Source organism: Mytilus trossulus, chromosome 4 (assembly GCF_036588685.1).
Source record: "Mytilus trossulus isolate FHL-02 chromosome 4, PNRI_Mtr1.1.1.hap1, whole genome shotgun sequence".
Lineage (NCBI taxonomy): Eukaryota > Metazoa > Mollusca > Bivalvia > Mytilida > Mytilidae > Mytilus > Mytilus trossulus.
Window position 1 is genome coordinate 93467049 of NC_086376.1, and position 25635 is coordinate 93492683.

The window sequence follows — 25635 nt, forward strand, 5'->3', positions numbered from 1 at the left end:
CTGACTAATATCACTACACCAAGCTATTTTTTCTTGGTGAGTGGAAGCTACCAATGTCAAGGTTGTTGGAGGTCCACTTTTTGAATCAATAATAATTTTAAAATCTAATCCATTGTAGTTATTGCGATCTCTGTCACAGGCCTGAGCTGTCAGTAATGTTGTGGCAGAAGTTAAACTTCCAAAGCTTTCCCAAGATATTGCTACAAAATAATAACAAAGTCGTTAAAAACAGAAGTCTATGTCGAAGCAAGCTTTTTTTTCTTTTTGAGTTGTATCCGCTAATTTCAGAGTGTTAACCACACTAATATTTCAGAAATACAAATAACATATCTAGTGAAAACATGGAATTTTTACAAAATGAAATCAGTTGCTATGAAAACCATTTTTTTTTTTAAAGTTTAAGGTTAAATTAATTTTTAAAAGATATTTTAGAACCATTCCTTTACAGAACGGACACAAATGTTATAACTTGTTTTTAGGGAAAATTTCATGTGTGACAGAAATTCCAAAAGGTTCAATAGTGTGAATATTAAAATGCCAGGGTTACAAAACTCATAATTTGTAATTTGAAAGATCAAACAAAGGGCATAAGTATTTTATATTCATTAAAGAGCATCTATTTGAATGCTTCCTTAGGAAAGGATATGTACTGATTTCTAAAAATTAGCAACCTATAGCTCCCTGAGTGATATTTTCTTTTATATTATAAAAACTAGAGGCTCCAAAGAGCCTGTGTCGCTCACCTTGGTCTATGTGAATATTAAACAAAGCACACAGATGGATTCATGACAAAACTGTGTTTGATGATGATGTGTTTGTACATCTTACTTAACTGAACATTCTTGCTGCTTACAATTATTTCTATCTATAATGAACTTGGCCCAGTAGTTTCAGTGGAAAATGTCAGTAAAAATTTACAAATTTTATGAAAATAGTTATAAATTGACTTTAAAGAAAAATAACTCCTTAGGGGGTCAATTGACCATTTTGGTCATGTTGACTTATTTAAGGTCTTACTTTGTTGTACATTATTGCTGTTTGGAGTTTATTTCTATCTATAATAATATTCAAGATAATAACCAAAAACAGCAACATTTCCTTAAAATTACCAATTCAGGGGCAGCAACCCAACAATGGGTTGTCGGATTCACCTGCAATTTCAGGGCACATAGATCTTGACCTGATAAACATTTGATTCCCATGTCAGATTTGCTCTAATTGCTTTGGTTTTTGAGTTGTAAGCCAAAAACTGCATTTTACCACTATGTTCTTTTTCTAGCCATGGCGGCCATCTTGGTTGGTTGGCCCGGTCACGCCACACATTTTTTAAACTTGACACTTCAAAGATGATTGTGGCCAAGTTTGGATTGATTTAGCCCTATAGTTTCAGAGGAGAAGATTTTTGCAAAAGATTTACGAAACATGGCTAAAAATTGGCTATAAAGGGCAATAACTCCTAAAGGGGTCAACTTACCATTTTGGTCAAGTTGACTTATTTGTAAATCTTACTTTGCTGAACATTATTGCTGTTTACAGTTTATCTCTATCTATAATAATATTCTAGATAATAACCAAAAACAGCAAAATTTCCCTAAAACTACCAATTCAGGGGCAGCAACCCAACAACGAGTCGTCTGATTCATCTGAAAATTTTAAAGCAGATAAATCTTGACCTGATAAACAATTTAATCCCGTGTCAGATTTGCTCTAATTGCTTTGGTTTTTGAGTTATAAGCCAAAAACTGCATTTTACCCCTTTGTTCTATTTTTAGCCATGGCAGCCATCTTGGTTGGTTGGCCGGGTCACGCTACACATCTTTTAAACTAGATAACCCAAAGATGATTGTGGCCAAGTTTGGATTAATTTAGCCCAGTAGTTTTAGAGGAGAAGATTTTTGTAAAAGATTCCTAAGATTTACAAAAAATGGCTGAAAATTGACTATAAAGGGCAATAACTCCTAAAGGGGTCAACTGACCATGCTGACTTATTTGTGAATCTTACTTTGATGAAAATTATTGCTGTTTAAAGTTTATCTCTATCTATAATAATATTCAAGATAATAACCAAAAACAGCAAAATTTCCTTAAAATTACCAATTCAGGGGCAGCAACCCAACAACGGGTTGTTGGATTCACCTGAAAATTTCAGGGCAGATAGGTCTTGACCTGATAAACAATTTTACCACGTCAGATTTGCTCTTAATGCTTTGTTTTTTTAGTTATAAGCAGGAGTCGAATTTAAGCTTTTTTGTGTACTGGCCAGCCGGACCAGTGGACTGAAAACTCTACTGGTCCGGCTCCAAATCTACTGGTCCTGCAAAAATGACATTAATTTGACAAACACTAATATAAATGACAGATGTTTAATTTCGATGCTTTTGTTTACATAAGTTAGACAGTGAACAAAGGAATTATAGTCTTTATTCTGATTTTGATAAAGGCTTTGGTAATCTCAATGATTTTCTTTATCAAAATCAGGATCAAGGACAGGAAAAATATCAATTTACATTGTCTTCCACGTCATCGCAATCCTCACGACGACCAAAGGGTGCCTGACTAGGTCGTCTGGAGCGCTGTCCAGAAAAATTCCACATTCCAATAGCCGGGACTGGATCAAATGATGCTATATCTTCATTGTGAAACATAATGAATAAAAGATCTGATAAAACAGTTGGACGCAATTTTGATCGCCAATCATTCTGACAAGTTTCAGTTCAGAAAACCCCCTTTCTGCATCAGCAGAATGAGCAGGAAGGGACAGGATTAAATTATCTTAATTTTTTTGTTGGGGCGGTTTAACTCCTTCCAAAAATTTCCACATTTTATATTGTTGTAAAGGAGGCTCACACAAGACATTAATTAACTTGATCAATTGTAATACCCCCAGTACTGTGTAATTGATTTCACAGGTAAATTGTTTTGTAAACAAACGGAGATTGCGATGCAATCAATGATTTTTATCCACAAATTTCTACTGGTCCACCGGACCACCAGCTGACAAAATCTACTGGTCCGACACAAATTTTACTAGTTCCCGGACTACCAGACTTGCGCTAATTTCGACCCCTGGTTATAAGCCAAAAACTGCATTTTACCCCTAAGTTCTATTTTTAGCCATGGCGGCCATCTTGGTTGGTTGGCTGGGTCACGCCATACATTTTTTAAACTAGATACCCCAATGAAGATTGTGGCCAAGTTTGGTTTAATTTAGCCCAGTAGTTTCAGAGGAGAAGATTTTTGTAAAAGTTAACGACGAGGGACGCCGCCGACGCAGGACGCTGGACACCAAGTGATGAGAAAGCTCACTTGGCCCTTTGGGCCAGGTGAGCTAAAAAGTTACCCTGAACCTTCACCATCTCAAAAATTAACAAATGTGTACCAAAATATGGTATTTCTCTTCAATATTTAAACATGCATTCCAGGTTCAATCTACCATTTTCTACATTTGAAAATGCCTGTACAAGGTCAGGAATATGACAGTTGTTGTCCATTCGTTCAATGTTTTTTGTCATTTGATTTTGCTGTTTGTTTAAGGACTTTCCGATTAAATTTCCTTGGAGTTCAGTATTTTTGTGATTTTACTTCTTTCTTATAAATTGGAAGATTGGGGTTGAAACTTAAGGAGGAATTGATTATATCAAATATGTTTGTTCTATAATGTTACTGAAAAATGACAGAATTTCATCTTTAAAAATCTACAAATTTCATCCATCAATATTGACACTGTATCTTTTAGAAAAGTTCCTATTCTGATCTTAATTTACGAGGTCAACCTATGAAAGAGAAAACACATTAAAAAAATATGAACTGCACTAAGCCAATTTCTACATGTTTAAATCATTTTTTATGTAACTGGGCTACATGAACTTGTATAATCCTGAATTAATTTCCTAATAAATTGTCCTTTGCTGTATGTTTTACTGACAGGTGCTCGGTATGACCTTCTGTACTACATATAATATATAATCATCTCCGTTCAGAGAAGTTAAAATACAGGTCAACTTGGTCTGATTCTGATTATGAAATCAGTTAGCTTTTCTCCTTAATAAAGTCTTTCATTTAACTCTATAAGACATTTAAAATGAAGGAATACAAAGCATTATAAATTAAAATGAACAGAATGGAAAAAAAACCCAACTTTGAACTTTTGGGAACAACTGTTGAATTTTCAATGGTGGGGATAGGGATTTTGTATTATTATTTCACGAATTTAAACAAAACTAAATTTAAATTGCTACAGTTGTTTCTGAGTAAGTACATTTTTTATGTTATTTCTCAGCAAGGCATACTTCTGAGTTGTCAAAGATTCAAATTAATATGCAAGCAGAAAATTCTTTATTTCCAGTTTTCATGTTTATGGCAGTCTCATAAAAACTGCAATGTATTTGTATAACTATCAATTACTTAATTATCAATATCCCATGTATTTCTTAATTCCTATATTTTTTTTGATTTATTTATTTTGTTAGGCTGCTCAGTCTCCCTGTCTGATAACAGTGACAAATCAATGAACTGATAATACTACAATGTCACAATACCTTATAGTCTGACATACACCCTAAATCTTATTTCTTTCTTCTCTAAAACTGCTTATCCATAGTTTTGTATAAAAATATAAACCTGATTTATAGGACTTTCAGGACATTCAACTGCACAATGAAAAAAAAACAATGGAAAATTACATTTTTTTAATACTATTGTTAGACAATTGTTGAATGCATTTTGTGAACTAGATTCTTCATAATACTCTGCAAGGACATGTTATTTTGACCAATCAGACAACATAAAATCTTCACTGCTATCTTGAGTTATTTACTTACTGTCGTCATCAAAATAATACACATCAGAACTAGGATCTTCAATAAGAGTACAGTCTATAAGTGGAATCTTTCCATAGTGCTAAAAACAGACAAAAATATGTGTGACATTAACTTGGATGTTTAAATTATATCTACACAATTATATGTTACCCAAAATTTGGTATTAAACAAGGAAATATGCTTTCTTGCAAAAACATGTATATGAAAATATCTAAACACTGCATCTATCAGATTAAGTGATTGATTGTATGGTGTTTAATGCCAATTTCAAAACTATAAGCTTTATCTTGGCGGTCATTTTCTTTTATTGTTGTAGGCAGCAAGAGTGTCCAGAGTTAATCACCAGCCATTGACAATAAAACTTAAAAACCCTGGTCATTTAGATTGGAGTTTGAGAATACAAAACCTATTCTAAACCACCCACAAGCTTGGTTTTTTCTGAGATAATAACAACATGTAGTAAAAACAGACCTTGCAGACCGTTGACATTATACTAGTCAACTGACCTGTATCCTGCATGAGACACCCAAGAATTTCACCCAATACCTGGGATCTTTCAAATACCTTCCAGGTTGTTAAATAACCTGGGAATTCAGAAAATAACCTGTATTACTGATAGACTATGACTATTTTAGTTCCTGACAAGTTATATATGTGCTAATTCTTGACCTTCCAACACTAGAACCATCTTTGAACCTGACAAGTCAAATATGTGCTTTTTACTGGAGATTCAAACCCTAGGACCATCTTTGATCATGACAAGTCAAATATGTGCTTTTACTGGAGATTCAAACCCTAGGACCATCTTTGAACCTGATAAATTATAGAAGAAGTGCTTTTACTGGAGATTCCATTATTAGGACCATCTTTGATCCTGACAAGTCAAATATGTGCTTTTTACTGGAGATTCAAACCCTAGGACCATCTTTGAACCTGATAAATTATAGAAGAAGTGCTTATACTGGAGATTCCATTATTAGGACCATCTTTGATCCTGACAAGTCAAATATGTGCTTTTACTGGAGATTCAAACCCTAGGACCATCTTTGAACCTGACAAGTCAAATATGTGCTTTTACTGGAGATTCCAACCCTAGGAACATCTTTGAAGCTGATAAATTATAGAAGTGCTTTTACAGTAAATTCCAACCCTAGGACCATCTTTGAATCTGACAAGTCAAATATGTGCTTTTACTGGAGATTCCAACCCTAGGACCATCTTTGAACCTGACAAGTCAAATATGTGCTTTTACTGGAGATTCCAACCCTAGGACCATCTTTGAACCTGACAAGTCATATATGTGCTTTTTACTGGAGATTCCAACCCTAGGACCATCTTTGAACCTGACAAGTCATATATGTGCTTTTTACTGGAGATTCCAACCCTAGGACCATCTTTGAACCTGATAAATTATAGAAGTGCTTTTACAGTAAATTCCAACCCTAGGACCATCTTTGAACCTGACAAGTCATATATGTGCTTTTTACTGGAGATTCAAACCCTAGGACCATCTTTGATCCTGATAAATTATAGAAAAAGTGCTTATACTGGAGATTCCATTATTAGGACCATCTTTGATCCTGACAAGTAAAATATGTGCTTTTACTGGAGATTCAAACCCTAGGACCATCTTTGATCCTGACAAGTCAAATATGTGCTTTTACTGGAGATTCAAACCCTAGGACCATCTTTGAACCTGATAAATTATAGAAGAAGTGCTTATACTGGAGATTCCATTATTAGGACCATCTTTGATCCTGACAAGTCAAATATGTGCTTTTACTGGAGATTCAAACCCTAGGACCATCTTTGATCCTGACAAGTCAAATATGTGTTTTTTACTGGAGATTCCAACCCTAGGACCATCTTTGAACCTGATAAATTATAGAAGAAGTGCTTATACTGGAGATTCCATTATTAGGACCATCTTTGATCCTGACAAGTCAAATATGTGCTTTTACTGGAGATTCAAACCCTAAGGACCATCTTTGATCCTGACAAGTCAAATATGTGCTTTTACTGGAGATTCAAACCCTAGGACCATCTTTGATCCTGACAAGTCAAATATGTGCTTTTACTGGAGATTCCAACCCTAGAACCATCTTTGAACCTGACAAGTCAAATATGTGGTTTTTACTAGAGATTCAAACCCTAGGACCATCTTTGAACCTGACAAGTCAAATATGTGCTTTTACTGGAGATTCCGACCCTAGGACCATCTTTGAAGCTGATAAATTATAGAAGTGCTTTTACAGTAAATTCCAACCCTAGGACCATCTTTGAATCTGACAAGTCAAATATGTGCTTTTACTGGAGATTCCAACCCTAAGACCATCTTGAAGCTGATAAATTATAGAAGTGCTTTTACAGTAAATTCCAACACTAGAACCATCTTTGAACCTGACAAGTCAAATATGTGCTTTTACTGGAGATTCCAACCCTAGGACCATCTTTGAACCTGACAAGTCAAATATGTGCTTTTTACTGGAGATTCAAACCCTAGGACCATCTTTGAACCTGACAAGTCAAATATGTGCTTTTACTGGAGATTCCAACCCTAGGACCATCTTTGAAGCTGATAAATTATAGAAGTGCTTTTACAGTAAATTCCAACCCTAGGACCATCTTTGAATCTGACAAGTCAAATATGTGCTTTTACTGGAGATTCCAACCCTAGGACCATCTTTGAACCTGACAAGTCAAATATGTGCTTTTACTGGAGATTCCAACCCTAGGACCATCTTTGAACCTGACAAGTCATATATGTGCTTTTTACTGGAGATTCCAACCCTAGGACCATCTTTGAACCTGACAAGTCATATATGTGCTTTTTACTGGAGATTCCAACCCTAGGACCATCTTTGAAGCTGATAAATTATAGAAGTGCTTTTACAGTAAATTCCAACCCTAGGATTATCTTTGAATCTGACAAGTCAAATATGTGCTTTTACTGGAGATTCCAACCCTATGACCATCTTTGAACCTGACAAGTCAAATATGTGCTTTTACTGGAGATTCCAACCCTAGGACCATCTTTGAACCTGACAAGTCATATATGTGCTTTTTACTGGAGATTCCAACCCTAGGACCATCTTTGAACCTGACAAGTCATATATGTGCTTTTTACTGGAGATTCCAACCCTAGAACCATCTTTGAACCTGATAAATTATAGAAGTGCTTTTACAGTAAATTCCAACCCTAGGACCATCTTTGAACCTGACAAGTCATATATGTGCTTTTACTAGAGATTCAAACCCTTGGACCATCTTTGAACCTGACAAGTCAAATATGTGCTTTTACTAGAGATTCAAACCCTAGGACCATCTTTGAAACTGACAAGTCATATATGTGCTTTTACTGGAGATTCAAACCCTAGGACCATCTTTGAAACTGACAAGTCTTATATGTGCTTTTACTGGAGATTCAAACCCTAGGACCATCTTTGAACCTGACAAGTCAAATATGTGCTTTTACTGGAGATTCCAACCCTGGGACCATCTTTGATCCTGACAAGTCAAATATGTGCTTTTACTGGAGATTCCAACCCTGGGACCATCTTTGATCCTGACAAGTCAAATATGTGCTTTTTACTGGAGATTCCAACCCTGGGACCATCTTTGAACCTGACAAGTCAAATATGTGCTTTTACTGGAGATTCCAACCCTGGGACCATCTTTGATCCTGACAAGTCAAATATGTGCTTTTACTGGAGATTCCAACCCTGGGACCATCTTTGATCCTGACAAGTCAAATATGTGCTTTTACTGGAGATTCCAACCCTATGACCATCTTTGAACCTGACAAGTCAAATATGTGCTTTTACTGGAGATTCCAACCCTGGGACCATCTTTGAACCTGACAAGTCAAATATGTGCTTTTACTGGAGATTCAAACCCTAGGACCATCTTTGATCCTGACAAGTCAAATATGTGCTTTTACTAGAGATTCAAACCCTAGGACCATCTTTGAAACTGACAAGTCTTATATGTGCTTTTACTGGAGATTCAAACCCTAGGACCATCTTTGAACCTGACAAGTCAAATATGTGCTTTTACTGGAGATCAAACCCTAGGACCATCTTTGAAACTGACAAATCATAAAAGTGTTTATACTTGAAATTCCAACATTAGAAACATTTTTGAATCTGTCAAGTCCTTTATGTTTTTTTACTCTAAATTCCAACTCTAGGACCATCACTGAACCTGACAAGTCTTATATGTGCTATTACTGGAAATTCCATCCCTAGGACCGTCTTTGAACCTGACAAGTTATAGATGTGCTTTTACTGGAAATTCAAACCTTAGAAACACCTATGAATCTGACAAGTCATATATGTGCTTTTACTGATAATTCTAACCCTAGGACAACCATTGAACCTGACAAGTCATATATGTGGTTTAACTAGAAATTCTTACCCTAGAACCATCTTTAAACCTGACATATAATATATGTGTGACCACTGGAAATTACAATGCCGAAGTTATAACTGTAGAAACATTTTAGATTGTGCAGCATTAGTCAAGGTTTTAAACTGAAATACTGGCACTAGGATCATCTGCAATCTATCACACATACTTTTGCAGTGTTAGAAAACTTTCAGTTTTGTAAGCTTCTTTATGAAAGCCTGTAAAATTCTATTTTTTGATATCCTTGTGATTTTCTTTTATCTAATTCATCTACTTACAATGTACACTCTCTTTTCATTTTGAAGACAAAAACAATTTAAATTCATGTGCAGGACTTCAGAAACGTAAATATAAAATCAAATGAAGACAATTTGAAGACAATTTCTATTATATTAAATTTTCATATAGCATGCTTGTCATAACCATGCAAAGAACATAATAATTGCTGACATTGTGCCACTTTGTGAAGAGAAGTTGAAAGTGTGCCATATTTTTTAAGAGATGCTAACAGCATGCCTTTTCTTGAATAGAAGTTGACATAATGCCACTTTGCCTGAACTCTGTGAAGAGAAGCTGAAATTGTGCCACTTTGTGAAGAGAAGCTGATATTGAGCCACTTTGTAGAGAAGCTGACATTGTGCCACTTTGTGAAGTGAAGCTGATATTGTGCCACTTTGAGATGAGAAGATTACAGTGTGCAACTTTTTGAAGTGATGCTGATAGCATGACACTGTGAGAATAGAAGCTGACATAATGCCACTTTGCCTGAACTCTGTGAAGAGAAGCTGACATTGTGCCACTCTGTGAAGAGAAGCTGACATTGTGCCACTGTGAAGAGAAGCTGGCATTGTGCCACTCTGTGAAGAGAAGCTGACATTGTGCCACTTTGCCTGAACTCTGTGAAGAGAAGCTGACATTGTGCCACTGTGAAGAGAAGCTGGCATTGTGCCACTCTGTGAAGAGAAGCTGACATAATGCCACTTTGCCTGAACTCTGTGAAGAGAAGCTGACATTGTGCCACTCTGTGAAGAGAAGCTGACATTGTGCCACTGTGAAGAGAAGCTGGCATTGTGCCACTCTGTGATGAGAAGCTGACATTGTGCCACTCTGTGAAGAGAAGCTGGCATTGTGCCACTCTGTGAAGAGAAGCTGACATTGAGCCACTCTGTGAAGAGAAGCTGACATTGTGCCACTCTGTGAAGAGAAGCTGATATTGTGCCACTGTGAAGAGAAGCTGACATTGTGCCACTCTGTGAAGTAAGGCTGACATTGTGCCACACTGTGAAAAGAAGCTGACATTGTGCCATTCTGTGATGAGAAGCTGACATTGTGCCACTGTGAAGAAAAGCTGGCATTGTGCCACTCTGTGAAGAGAAGCTGAAATTGTGCACTGTGTGAAGAGAAGCTGACAGTGTGCCACTGTGTGAAGAGAAGCTGATGACGCACATTAAGATGCAGTATGTTGTATGATGTGTATGACATTTTTATGACGAGTATGGTGAGATGGTGACAAGCTTCAATACAATTGTAGTGGCAATACTGACAGTATTATAAGATGGTGACAAGTGTCAATACAATTGTAGTGGCAATACTGACAGTATTATATAGTCAATACAGTTGTAGTGGCAGTATTGCCAGTATTATATATTTGACTAAAATGTGTTAAATAATCAAGTAGGAGTCAACTGATGATGATATTTAAATACTGACTTCTTATCTTTGAAAACAAATATATATATTATATGTAAAACTTAAATAACAAAAACCTGATGTTTAGTTTAACTACTAATTACTGTGCCAAAAAACAATCATGGCAATTGCAACATTCAAAACTATTCCATATCACAAATTTGACTAAAACTCAAAATGACTTAAATAAGTTTTAACATTTTTTATAGCATTCACTTCCAAATTATTCAAAATTACAGTTCAAACTTTAAAAGCAATGTGTTTACAGCATATTGCTGTACTTTCATGTATACTGGTTTGTAGATCTGATACCACAATATGTGACTACAACTTGACAAAATTGCCTATTTTTTTATTACTACATGTATCCTTGAATTTTAAAATTTTTTGAAAAGGAAACAGTTTTTAGGTAGGCCAAACTGTATCCCATCCTTTACAAAATTAATGGAAGGAGGTGCATTGTGCTGGATCTGACAATAATTTTACCTTTGTTGTGTATTATTCTTTCATGATAAGACAATAATTAGCCTCTATCACTCACCTGGATCTATATGCATATTAAACAAAGGACATTCTCCAACATTGTAGACAAGAATAAAATCAATGATAAAAAGATAGTTTTTTTTATCCTATATTGCTAACCATTGAAGTCTGTTTAGTTTCTCTCTATCTTATTATTTGGTTCTAAGTGCTTTAGTTTCAGAGATATCACCCAAAACATTTTGCGCTCCCATTTCCAATTTTAGTCATGGTAGCTATCTTGGTTGATGGATGGAACATTGATATATTTTTTTAAACAAGATACCCTAGGAATGGTTAATGCCAAGTTTGTTCTTATCAATTGGCCAAGTAGTTTCAGTTTCAAGTAAACAAAACATTAACAACCAGATTCTCCGCAGGTCGCAGCTTTATACAACTGCAGAGGTTGAACCCTTAACGGTTGGGGCAATTATACACAACATTCAAGCTGGATTCAGCTCTAAATTTGGAGCCAAAACCAAAACTCCCAAAATCAATCCCAACCTTCCTTTTATGGTCATAAACCTTGTGTTTAAATTTCATAGATTTCTATTCACTTATACTAAAGTTATGGTGCGAAAACCAAGAAAAATGCTTATTTGGGCCCCTTTTTGGCCCCTTATTCTTAAACTGTTGGGAACTCAACTCCCAAAAATCAATCCCAACCTTCCTTTTGTGTTCATAAACCTCGTGTATAAATTCTATTGATTTCTATTTACTTATACTAAAGTTATTGTGCAAAAACCAAGAAAAATGCTTATTTGGGCCCTTTTTTTGCCCCTTGTTCTTAACTGTTGGAACCAAAACTCCCAAAATCAATCCCAACCTTCCTTTTGTAGTCATAAACCTTGTGTCAAAATTTCATAGTTTTCTATTGACTTAAACTAAAGTTATAGTGCAAAAACCAAGAAAATGCTTATTTGGGCCCTTTTTGGCCCCTAATTTCTAAACTGTTGGGACCAAAACTTCCAAAATCAATCCCAACCTTCCTTTATGGTCATAAATCTTGTGTCAAAATTTCATAGTTTTCTATTGACTTAAACTAAAAGTCTTCGGTTGCAGACAACGCCGACATGAAACCAATATACGACCAAAAATTTTATTAATTTTTGCGGTCGTTTAAAAATTGTGAAAAATTGACTTTAAAGGTCAATAAATCTTTTTGGGGATCAATCGACTATTTTGGTAAAGTTCACCTATTTGTAGATTTTATTTGCTGAACAATTTTGCTGTTTACAGTTTATCTCTTTCTATTATAACATTCAAGATAATAACCAAAAACTGCAAAATTTCTTTAAATTACCAATTCAGGGGGCATCAACCAAACAAAAGGTTGTTTTAAGCATCTGAAAATTTCAGGGCGGATAAATCTTGACCTAAGAAACATGTATTCCTTTGTCAGATTTGCTCTAAATGCTTTTAGATTCAGAGATATAAGCTCATGTTCTATTTTTAGCCATGGCAGCCATCTTGGATGATGGGTGGGGTCATCAGATACATTCTTTAAACTAGATACCCTAAGGATGATTCAGACTAAGTTTGGTTTTTTTTGGCTCAGAGGAGAAGTTATTTGTAAAAGTTAATGGACGACAACAGACACCAAGTGATAAAACTAGAGGCTCTAAAGAGCCTGTGTTGCTCACCTTGGTCTATGTGCATATTAAAATTCATGACAAAATTGTGTTTTGGTGTTGGTGATGTGTTTGTAGATCTTACTTTATTGAACAATCTTGCTGCTTACAATTATCTTTATCTATGATGAAATTGGCCCAAAAGTGACAACGGAACATATTTTGTAAAAATTTACAAAAATTTACAAAATTGTTAAAAATTGTTAAAAAATTGACATATTTGTAGCTGTCACTTCACTGTACATTATTGCTGTTAATAGTTTATCTCTATCTATAATAATATTCAAGATAATAACCAAAAGCTGCAAAATTTTCCTAAAATTACTAATTCAGGGGCAGCAACCCCACAACAAGTTTCCCACTTGGTCTGAAGATTTCAGAGCAGATAGATCTTGACCTAATGAACCAATTTATAAACAGCAGATTTTCTCTAAATGCTTTGGTTTCAGAGATATGAGCCAAAAACAGCATTTTACCCTATGTACTATTTTAAGCCATGGCAGCCATCTTGATTCAAGGGTGGGTTCATTGGATGATGACGAACGATAAAAGACAACAAACTCAAAGTGATGAGAAAAGTTTGGGCCAGGTAAGCTAATAATGAATTTATGCTGTCTGTAAACATCAAAATCAACTAGTCAAGCTCTTTCTACAAGATTTGTATCTGCAAGGACACAATCTTTCCGACCTAGGTGTTGTTTCCAAAGTGGGTATTTAGAGAATGGAATAATTGTATGAGTAAACTTGATAAAGATACTGTAAATTCAGAATTAATTTCAATGTTTTTATTATTTGAAATAATGCCACTTGGTGAGTAAGGTAATAACAAGAACTCCCATTCTAATATCTGGTACTTTGGTACAAATATGAGTATGCAGATTTTCTGAATTCACAATAATTTATCTTGAATTTTTGTCAAATCCATAAAAATTAAAGTAATTTTTGAACTTACAGTAATGATGGATTGTGATGTACAGTTGCTAAACTTACATATAAATTAGAATGATAACATGTTGATGTGATATAAATATGAACTCTATTATGCTGCTAAAAATAACAGTAGAGCAAGATTTTAAAAATGCTGTCTGGTTCACCGCTTATCTAATAGGCAGCAGGAAGCCAGGTCTTAGTCAGCTTTTTTCCTTACTCCTATATGACTGACTCACTGAGGCATGTTTAGCAGAGAGCAGTCACATGGTGTAGAATGGTAACAGACTTATCAGCTTTTGGAAGTCATTTCTGCTTTAATAGGGTACTGAGCAACAGACTTACTGTGTTTTGATTCAAGGCAAGCCTCATAGACCATAAGAAGTTGCAAGTGTTTGTGTTTATATATAAGTCCATTACCATTCTACACTGTGGGTAAATACAATGTACCAATGTTCAAGTCTTTGTTTTGACATAGCCAGGGATGAACACAGGACCTTGTGCACTAAAGGCTGAATGGTATTATGAGACCACCAGTGCCCTTTAACAAGGTGATAGGACACAACTCACGAATAGGCTACTTTTTTTCTGCATGAAAGTATGTGAAAAGTTGAGAAAGTGATCAGAAATATATGATGTGATCAATAAAGTTCAAGCTAATTGTTATATGAAAACCCTGTAATATAATCTACAAGCAAGTAATGAAAGTGTTCTATAAAACAGTTTCTTAGCATTATATGTTTCAGATGGAACGACGGAAGAATACTATTATACCTTGGTGTGAGCTGGGTATGTTGATTATAATGCTGTGGATTCATTTATTTTCGTGGATTCCAATGTTCATGGATTGAGGAAAACTTGCATTTTCATGGATATCTTATTTCAAGGTTTTGGCAAAGTCTGCATACATTTCTTTATAAAAATTGTAATTTGTTGAATAATGAAATCCATGAAAATTGGTATCCAACAAATATTTTAAAATGAATCATCAGTATAATGTCAAAATATAAACAGAACTAGCACATCAACAAACACATTTTTTATGTACATATTTCATATCGTTTTTTCCAAACATGGACTTTTATATTTTTCTTAACATAAAGAATTACGCAAATTTACATGCAAACACATTGGTATAAATAACAGTGACAATATTCATGTACAAACATATCTTGTTTTAACTACAATGTATTAATCTCTGAGATTAATGTAGTACAATGTATAAACAATAGGAAACAAAAAATGTACAAGACTCTAAATGCATCTTAAACTCGTAGTCTAATACCAACAGACTTTATAAAAGGCTGTTAACAAAATATACAATTGATCCTTTTGTCATGAAAAAAAAACATATCTACATGCTGTGTGTTCAGATCGAGATAGGGTTTCAATTTATATCCACTAAAACTAAAAAAATCTATCTATAGATTGCAACATCAAAGTGAGGTGATGTGTTCACTCACCTGGTCACGGGAACGAGGTAAAATCTGTAACATTTTTGAGGACTGTAAGCACACATCCATGTCATTATTTTATGTTTTATAAGTACATGTACATTTCATTTCATCTCAAATTATTTCTACAGACATTTCATACAGACAAAAAAACATTTTCATATTACCGACTTTTTACTCCAGACTTTGTTAGTCTTGTGTGTTTATTTATTGTTCATTTGTATATTTTGAAGATTAGTGTTGTGTCTATTTCACTGAACAGTATACATATTTTTTTTGGGGTGCCAAATGAAGACTTCTTCCAGATGAAGGATTTGCCTGCTGCTTCAAAGACCATTTCAAGGCCTAGGGCTGTGTTTTATTCTTTGGTCAGTTGTTGTTTCTTTGACACATTCCCTGTTTTCATTCTCTATTCTAGAGTGATAGGAGTTATAAGTCATGCTTTGAACTTGACCAACACCCTCAGTCAAAACTTTAACATATTAGTTCTCAAAGTTACAGTCAGCAGGAAGACATGTCACTCTTGAGTGACCCTACCCAAATATATCATCCTGACTTCAGGCCAACCAGTCTATGCTCTTACTCATAAATATTGCATGCTTTAAAGAGAGGCAGCAAGTACAGATTTCTTGGTCTTTCTATTGATAAAAGGCTGCGGAATAGTTGAGTTGCTATGCTTGTTTTGTTTATTTTTCATTGTGTTTTTTTAAGTAGGATTCATTTTCATAACTTTTTTAGTAATCCATACATCAATAATGATAACTTATGTTTTACAATTAACTGCTCATATCATCAAATTATCTCCCTTTGGTCTTAATTCTTTATTCATTAATAATTTAAATCAATTTAGAGATCTGTTTATGTTACTAATTAGGATTAGGAACTTGACGTTTGTAACACACACATTTTACGATTTGTATCAAAACAACATTCAATACCCAGGTACATTAATAGTATTCTGATATTTTTTTCCAAAAGTACTGATTTTAATCATTTATACATATTCTTACATACTTTTGCTGGTATAAATAAATACACGCAGAGTGCTCTTCTTGTTTCAAGGATTCCCCTTCTTTTTTAATTGTAAATACTGATTAAGTAAAATCAAGGTTAAAAGAGTTTATGGGTTTATTATTTTCCACAAAAGTTATAGATTTTTTAGCTATTTTTGTGCATAAATAAATTTATTTGTCTCTTTTTATCTAAAACTGATTTGTATGCTTATTTCTTATCAATATCATATATGTTGAACTTGTTTCCACAGATCCTATTTTCCAATTTAAGTTTTAGAGAACATATTCATTTATTAGCTGAGTACACAGTGGAAGATCCATAAAGGGGGGGGGGGGGGTGTCCTGAGGTTGGCCCCCCCTTTTTTTTTTAACAATCAATGCATTTAAATTGAGACATAAGGAACACTCCCTTTATCCTTTGTTGGGAACCCCTCTTTTTAGGAAAGGCTAGATTCGCCCCTGGTACATTTATGTGTGGAAAGTGGATTGTAACAACTGGAATATCATAATGATTATATATAAGCCTTCATCAAAGTGAAATGATCTTTGGTCCATTTTAGAAACAGACAGATAAATTTCTTGCATTCATTCATTCATTAGCTAGGTACATTTATGTGTGGAAAGTGGATTGTAAAAAACTGGAATATCGTTCTGATTATATAATGTATAAGCCTTTATTAAAGAGAAATGACCTTTGGTCCCCATTACAGACAGATAGATAAAAACTTCTTGTAAATCTATTGAAAAAATCCTATAAAACCTTAACATTATTTTAGAATATAGAATTTCACCATTAACAAAAAGACACAGATCTTTATTGAACTTGTTATCAATTGATTTTAGAAACACACATTCAATCTGTTTCAGGAGTATTATCATTTAGTGACAAGGTCATTTATGTTTGCAAATAAATCTATTTGATTTCACTGTTTGTGATCTATTTCTGGTCAATTACATGTAAAAGCTTAAGGGATATTCTATAAATGATCAATTTTATGAATATATTTAGCAGAGGTTTACATAAGCAGTGGCATGACCAATTTGCATGTTTACAAATCAAAATTATACATCAATTCCCTAATAATTAGGCATCATAATCATCAGCATTTCTTTCATTGATTTTATGCAAGAAAAAATAATGGTAAAATAGATAAATGTTCTTACTTTTGCGAGATGGAGCCTTCCATTTGAGGCCCGTGTTGTCAAAAGCATATGATTGGTAAATAGGAAGACCTGCCGTACCACCTCCTTTTTGGAATCTTTAAATGACGTACTCAAGGATCCTAGACGACCTCTGCTGGATTTGCCTTTTTCCTGTAAAATCTGCAATAGCGGCCCTGTTAGAATGAGAATCACAAGATACGTTAACTAAGTCAATGAGGTCATACAAAAACATACAGATTCTAATGACGGAAATAGAAGTCAAAAGATGTTAAACTTACTCTGAGCATGTGCATTTAGGGAAAAAAATGGAGTAACGCAATGCCATCTGGTGTGTGAAATAGAAAAATATATTGACCAGATTGAATTTAATCATTAATATTATAATAATTATACTCGTGTACACACAAACCTTTTGTCAATCAGTGTAACAAAAATATGATCACAAAGCAATCCAATATCCTCCTGGATCAATACTCATTCCATATTGATCTGGGGTATTCAGCCATTAGTTCAAAGCAAATTAAAACAGGCAATTGACAATAAAACATTGGGTACCAGTGATTTAAGGCTAAATACAGTTCATGTATTGATTACTGAATTAATTTTTACCGTTATATTTACTAATCAATTGGCATGGCTTTCGGAGACAGTAGGAATTATAAATAGCATCTGTTTACATGCTGTAATTATTAAAAGGACATATTTCATTGTTTGTTCTGATATAATGAAAAATGTATTCTTCCAAAACAGTATTATCAGTTAGAATGAAACCTTACTGATCATATAAACACAAGCTCCAATTTTAGCAGAAGACAATTTTAGTAGCAGAAGACAATTTCACTAGCAGAAGACAGTTCCCATAGCAAAGGTTGACATAGATCATTACAAGAAAGATATCTGTTCCAAAAATAACTATCATTGCCAATAATTATTGCTTTTTCAAGGAAAGCACAAGGAAAACAAGCTATTTTAAAATCAATCTGATTTTAGCTCGGTTGATATTTTTTTATTTTCAATCATTACCAAAAGCACCATTTTTGTATACATATTTAACAATAACCTTTTGAATAAAGATCAGATTCTGACAGTCACATTAAAAAAAATATGATAAGTGTGCTATTTCCCTTTTATTCTCAGACTTACATGATCTCCTATTTGTAAGAGTTACCTCCCATGTGAGCTGGTTGAAGGTTCATATTTTACAATGTAATGCATTTATTATGTCTTTGATTAATGATGCTATTGCAATGTGATTGAATTTCACACTAATGGAATATATTTATATTATACTTTTTCTTGCCAACTAGACACCATCGTAGGATCCTTATGTTTAATTTTAACTTAGTAAAAATGCATACAAAATGAACAATATTGCCTGTTTTTTTTTTTACATTAACGTGATATTATTATGACCAATATACATTTTTTCCAAAATGATTAAATGCAATTATAACAAAACAGTATTCTAACAGAAATCTGACTAAAAATATAATATGTTTTAGAAAGTATCAGATGTTAAAATAAAACTATTGTTTTGTCCACTGAGACATGCTTTTTATCTGACTGAGCAAATTTGTTTTCATTAAAAAGTTTCATAACTGACAGATGGCAAGAACAAGTGACTAGTAACACATCTCATGAAAACAAATTTGTCAGTTTGCTAATTACAACTAATTGCCCGTACATTTGTATTCATTATTTTGCTTATAGTTTTTTTGCCATTTTTATGTTTAAACTAGCTCCTATAGTTTTTATACAACTGGCAAAACTACTGTACCACAGATATATGTTTCACCGCAAAATGGAAAGGGATTAATATAAGTTGCAAAACTTGTTTCCCAACCCACTATAAATGAATATGTTTAAACTAAACTATGTTTAAATTTTTAACATGTTAGTTATGCCTAAAATTCAAAGTCAATAATCCATGACTGAAGGTACAGGCCAGCTTGCCAAAACAATCTCCATGGAAAAGAGATATGTGCAAAGGCTAATACAACTACATAACAAATTTGATTGACTTACTAGTGGTTCCCTATAAACTGACCTAAACACAAAATAATACATTGTAGAAATCACTGCTGAGGAGGGATAGGACCTTTAACGGGACTCTGGGATCGGTTGTTTTTAAGCCTGCAATTTCGGGACTGACCCTTTCGGGATCCAGGTATACTTTTTTTCTGATTTCGGGACGTTGGGATATACTTTATTTAAATTCGGGACCTAAGGATTTCGTGCTTTTCAGCTGGGATTTCGGGATCAGGACCCCTCCTATACCCCCTCACTGCTGCAATAAGGAAACAGCATAACTATCGATGTCTCGCTTTCTGACATAGGTACTGTTTTGTGAGACAAAGATAAAAATTTCAGAGGCAATAACTTCAAAGAGTGTTATGGATCTTGTCATTGATTTTTGAAGTTTACAGTTTTATCCTAGCTAGCTTCAATCATTTTCGCAATAACAGCCAAATACTGCAAATAATGGATACATCAGGGGCAATAACTCCAAAAAAGATTGACAGAATTTTCTCAATTTTTCAAAGAAGAACTTGTTTTGAATATGTTTATTTTGCAAATTACACTTTAAACTTTATTTTGGAACAATGGCAAGAAAATGAGGAAAAAGTTAAAAATCATCATTTGAGGGTTAAAAACTGTAAACAGATGTGCAGATTTTACCAAAACATTCAGATAGAACTTGTTGTGCTGACCATTGTTCCCCTGTCAGTTTTTCTATAATTGCCACATACATTTGTAGTTTCAGAATTATTGTCCAAAACTGTAGTTTGACCCTATGTTCTATTTTTAGATAGGACAGCCATGTTGGTTGATGAACCTGGACAAAAATCTAAATCCTTGTAGTTGATATCCTATAGATGATTTATATAAATATTGGTTTAAAATTATTCAGCAATTTTGGAGAAGATTTCAAACGACAGACACAATTTCTATATATTTTTTTTCGTTTTGAGGTCAATACAATTTTATATTTGGTGAAGGATCACCTTGAGGTAAAGATTTGTGTTGTAGCCTCACATTTTGCAAAAGATGTAGCAATATATTCCCAAAGATTCCCAGAAAAAAAACATCTTATTCTTGCTGATGAAAGTTCTGCAGTTATAGCTGACTATACAATAAAGAGTTTTCAACTCATTGTTAAAGGCAGTACGTATGGTAAGGTGACCTATAATTGCTTAAAATATTATAGCTGACTATACAGTATAGAGTTTTCAACTCATTGTTGAAGGCAGTAGGTATGGTAAGGTGACCTATAATTGCTTCAATATTAATCATTTGAACTATTGTGGATAGTTTTCTCAATGAAAATTATACCACATGAAAAAAATATACTAAAATACTACTGAATGACTTATATCAATGTAACAATCTGACTAGATGGCAACCATTGACCTATCTACAGATAATTTTGTAACATCTTGTTTTATAAACACATTAAAATAGACATGACTGTACTTTTGACTTCAGTAGACATAATAGAAATGTACTGTAAGAAAATAATTATAAATAGAAAGAAAACTAGTTTTTTTTCCTAAAGAATCAACAGCTGTTCATCCAGTTTAACCCAAAAAAAAGTTATAAAAAAAGGTCAATAGGACACTTACTTCTTAATTATTTCTTTTGGTGATTGTCATGTTTCAAATAAAAATCAAATGTTTTGCAGATTATTTATTGTTTTGTATGTGACTTATTAACTTTAGTTACAATAACTCTTAATTTCTGACTCAGAGTCAATTAATACAATAGAAAGGGTAGCATAATATGACCATTTCACTAACAATTTGTTTCAATATTCTATATACTAACAGAGAAAAAAGTATATTATAGTTACTTTAATTGATAAAGTAAAAGTGATGTTAACTGGCATCTTATTTAGTTTTTCTCAACAGAAGTGGCAGCCATCTTGGATTAATTGATCATAGTGATGTCAAAAGACTTAATTTGAACAGAATTGTAAGGTTATTGTTAGTGAATTCATTATATAGTTTTAAATAAAGATTCTCTAAGAATAATACAGACTTCTTTTCTTCAAGTCATGTAATTCAAATTATGGTTTTCGACTATTATCATACAAAATGTTTCAAAAAATATTCTTTTGAAAAGAATCATCTCAGATTTCAATCTGATATAAAAAGGGTTCATAAATAAAATATCACAACAAGGATTTTGTTTTCAGGTTTTAAAAACTTTAACGGCAGACTGTATGTAATATTAACTGGAAGAAAAACTTAGTCCATTTATAAGTAAAATACGGAAAAAATAGATTTTTTTTTTACAAAATTTACTTCTGGATACTATCTTATGATCAGAAACAAGCTTCTGTCCAAGTCTGGTACAAATCCAGGATAGTTTAAGAAAGTTATTAAATATTTAAAAAACTTTAACCACAGAGTGAATATTTGTTGACACCTTCAACGACAGAATGTACAATCGCTATATCTTGCTTTTTCTACTAAAGTCAAAGGCTCAACAAAAAGTTATGATTGTAAATGAAAAGGGAAGATGAAACATTTGCTTTCTGAACATTGAAACAATAATCAGAAAACTTAGCAACAAATTCATTTTTAGCTCACCTGGCCCAAAGGGGTAACTCAGGGGTAAAATTGTAGATTTTGGCTTATAACTCTGAAACCAAAGCATTTACATTCTCCCATACAGACAGAGTTATCGTCCTTTCCTCGGAAAGGACGATAACTCTGTCTGTATGGGAGATTGAAGCATTTAAAGCAAATCTGACAAGGAGTTAAATTGTTAATCAAGTCAATATCTATCTTCCCTAAAATTTTCAAATGAATTGGACAAGTGGTTGTTGGGTTGCTGCCCTCCAATTGGTAATTTTTAAAGAAATTTTGCCGTTTTTGGTTATTATCTTGAATATTATTATAGATGGAGATAAACTGTAAACAGCAATAATGTTCAGCAAAGTAAGATCTACAAATAAGTCAACATGATCTAAATGGTCAATTGACCCCTTAAGGAGTTATTGCCTTTTATAGTCAAATTGAACTACCTCTACTATTCAAATCAAGATCAAAACCATAATCTACCAGAGAATTTTATATGTTCATGCAGTAAACAAGTGTACTAACTTTTCAATTGATATGACCTCATAATCTTGGTCAACTATGGAAAGGACCAACCTAATACTGAAAGGGTCAAATATCTATGGGAGTCTGTTGGACTCAAACATCAGACTGTAGGGATATCTATGGGAGTCTATTGGACTCAACCATCAGACTGTAGGGATATCTATGGGAGCCTGTTGGACTCAAACATCAGACTGTAGGGATATCTATGGGAGTCTATTGGACTCAACCATCAGACTGTAGGGATATCTATGGGAGCCTGTTGGACTCAAACATCAGACTGTAGGGATATTTATGGGAGCCTGTTGGACTCAAACATCAGACTGTAGGGATATCTATGGGAGTCTATTGGACTCAACCATCAGACTGTAGGGATATCTATGGGAGCCTGTTGGACTTAAACATCAGCCTGTAGGGATATCTATGGGAGCCTGTTGGACTCAAACATCAGACTGTAGGGATATCTATGGGAGTCTATTGGACTCAACCATCAGACTGTAGGGATATCTATGGGAGCCTGTTGGACTCAAACATCAGACTGTAGGGATATTTATGGGAGCCTGTTGGACTCAAACATCAGCCTGTAGGGATATTTATGGGAGCCTGTTGGACTTAAACATCAGCCTGTAGGGATATCTTTGGGTGCCTGTTGGACTCAAACATCAGACTGTAGGGATATCTATGGGAGCCTGTTGGACTCAAACATAAGACTATAGGAATATCTATGGGAGCTTGTTGGACTCAAACATCAGACTGTAGGTATATCTATGGGAGCCTGTTGGACTCAAACATAAGACTATAGGAATATCTATGGGAGCTTGTTGGACTCAAACATCAGACTGTAGGGATATCTATGGAAGCCTGTTGGACTGAAACATCAGACTATAGGGATATCTATGAGAGCCTGTTGGAATCAAACATCAGTCTGTAGGTATATCTATGGGAGCCTGTTGGACTTAAACATCAGACTGTAGGAATATCTATGGGAGCCTGTTGGACTCCAACATCAGACTGAAGGGATATTTATGGGAGCCTGTTAGACTCAAACATCAGACTGTATAGATATCTATGGGAGCCTGTTGGACTCAAACATCAGACTGTAGGGATATTTATGGGAGCCTGTTGGACTCAAACATCAGCCTGTAGGGATATTTATGGGAGCCTGTTGGACTTAAACATCAGCCTGTAGGGATATCTTTGGGTGCCTGTTGGACTCAAACATCAGACTGTAGGGATATCTATGGGAGCCTGTTGGACTCAAACATAAGACTATAGGAATATCTATGGGAGCTTGTTGGACTCAAACATCAGACTGTAGGTATATCTATGGGAGCCTGTTGGACTCAAACATAAGACTATAGGAATATCTATGGGAGCTTGTTGGACTCAAACATCAGACTGTAGGGATATCTATGGAAGCCTGTTGGACTGAAACATCAGACTATAGGGATATCTATGAGAGCCTGTTGGAATCAAACATCAGTCTGTAGGTATATCTATGGGAGCCTGTTGGACTTAAACATCAGACTGTAGGAATATCTATGGGAGCCTGTTGGACTCCAACATCAGACTGAAGGGATATTTATGGGAGCCTGTTAGACTCAAACATCAGACTGTATAGATATCTATGGGAGCCTGTTGGACTCAAACATCAGACTGTAGGGATATCTATGGGAGCCTGTTGGACTCAAACATCAGACTGTATAGATATCTATGGGAGCCTGTTGGACTCAAACATCAGACTGTATGGATATCTATGGAAGCCTGTTGGACTCAAACATCAGACTTTATGGATATCTATGGGAGCCTGTTGGACTCAAACATCAGATTGTAGGTATATCTATGGGAGCCTGTTGGACTCAAACATCAGACTGTAGGGATATTTATGGGTGTCTGATGGACTCAGAGATCAGATTATATAATACAATCCTTCTCTACTTTATCAGCTTTCATATTTTGTATATCTGACATCCAGTAGTTAAAATGTGTTATTCATGATAGTCTGACAAATTGACAGACATTGTTGCAGATTGCAGACTATTACTGTCTGACTGAAATATTGACAGACTGGGACTAACTGACTGACACATTGACAGACTTGAACTGACTGACAGATCGATAGACTGGGACTGACTGACATATTGAGAGACTGAGACTGACTGACAGGTTGACAGACTTGGACTGACTGACTTATTTACAGACTGGGACTGGCTGAAAGGTTGACAGACTGGGACTGACTGACTTATTTACAGACTTAGACTGACTGACTTATTTACAGACTTAGACTGACTGACATATTGACTGACTGGAACTGACTGATAGGTTGACTGACTGGGACTAACTGACTTATTGACAGACTGAGACTGACTGACTTATTGACAGACTAGGACTGACTAGCAGATTGACAGACTTGGACTAACTGACAAATTTGACAGACTGGGACTGACTGACATATTGACAGACTGGGACTGACTGACATATTGACAGACTGGGACTGACTGACAGGTTGACAGACTTGGACTGACTGAAAGGTTGACAGACTAGGACTGACTAACAGGTTGACAGACTTGGACTGACTAACAGGTTGACATACTTGGACTGACTAACATATTGACAGACTGAGACTGACTGAAATATTGACAGACTGAGACTGACTGACATATTGACACACATGGACTGACTGACATATTGACAGACTTGGACTGATTGACATACTGACTGACATATTGACTTACTTGGACTGACTAACATATTGACATACTTGGACTGACTGACATATTGACAAACTTGATCTGACTGACAAATTGACAGACTTGGACTGACTAACAGGTTGACAGACTGGGGACTGACTGACATATTGACAGACTTGGACTGACAGACAAACTGACAGACTGGGACTGACTAAC

At 34.6% G+C, this 25635-nt stretch overlaps 1 protein-coding gene across 7 annotated transcripts in view; it reads right to left on the reverse strand.

The window, feature by feature from the left end:
- LOC134716352 (ras-specific guanine nucleotide-releasing factor 2-like) overlaps nt 1-25635 on the reverse strand; it is a 119406-nt gene that overhangs the window by 16705 nt on the left and 77066 nt on the right. For 4 of the 7 annotated variants that reach the window (XM_063579303.1, XM_063579301.1, XM_063579300.1 and 1 more), the window contains 4 exons: nt 17625-17797; nt 15457-15498; nt 4821-4899; nt 1-200 (listed from right to left, as the gene is read on the reverse strand). In XM_063579303.1, coding sequence (XP_063435373.1) covers nt 1-200; nt 4821-4899; nt 15457-15498; nt 17625-17797 — 494 coding nt within the window. The remainder of the gene's footprint in view (nt 201-4820; nt 4900-15456; nt 15499-17624; nt 17798-25635) is intronic. The other 3 variants (XM_063579305.1, XM_063579304.1, XM_063579302.1) reach the window with 2 other exon arrangements.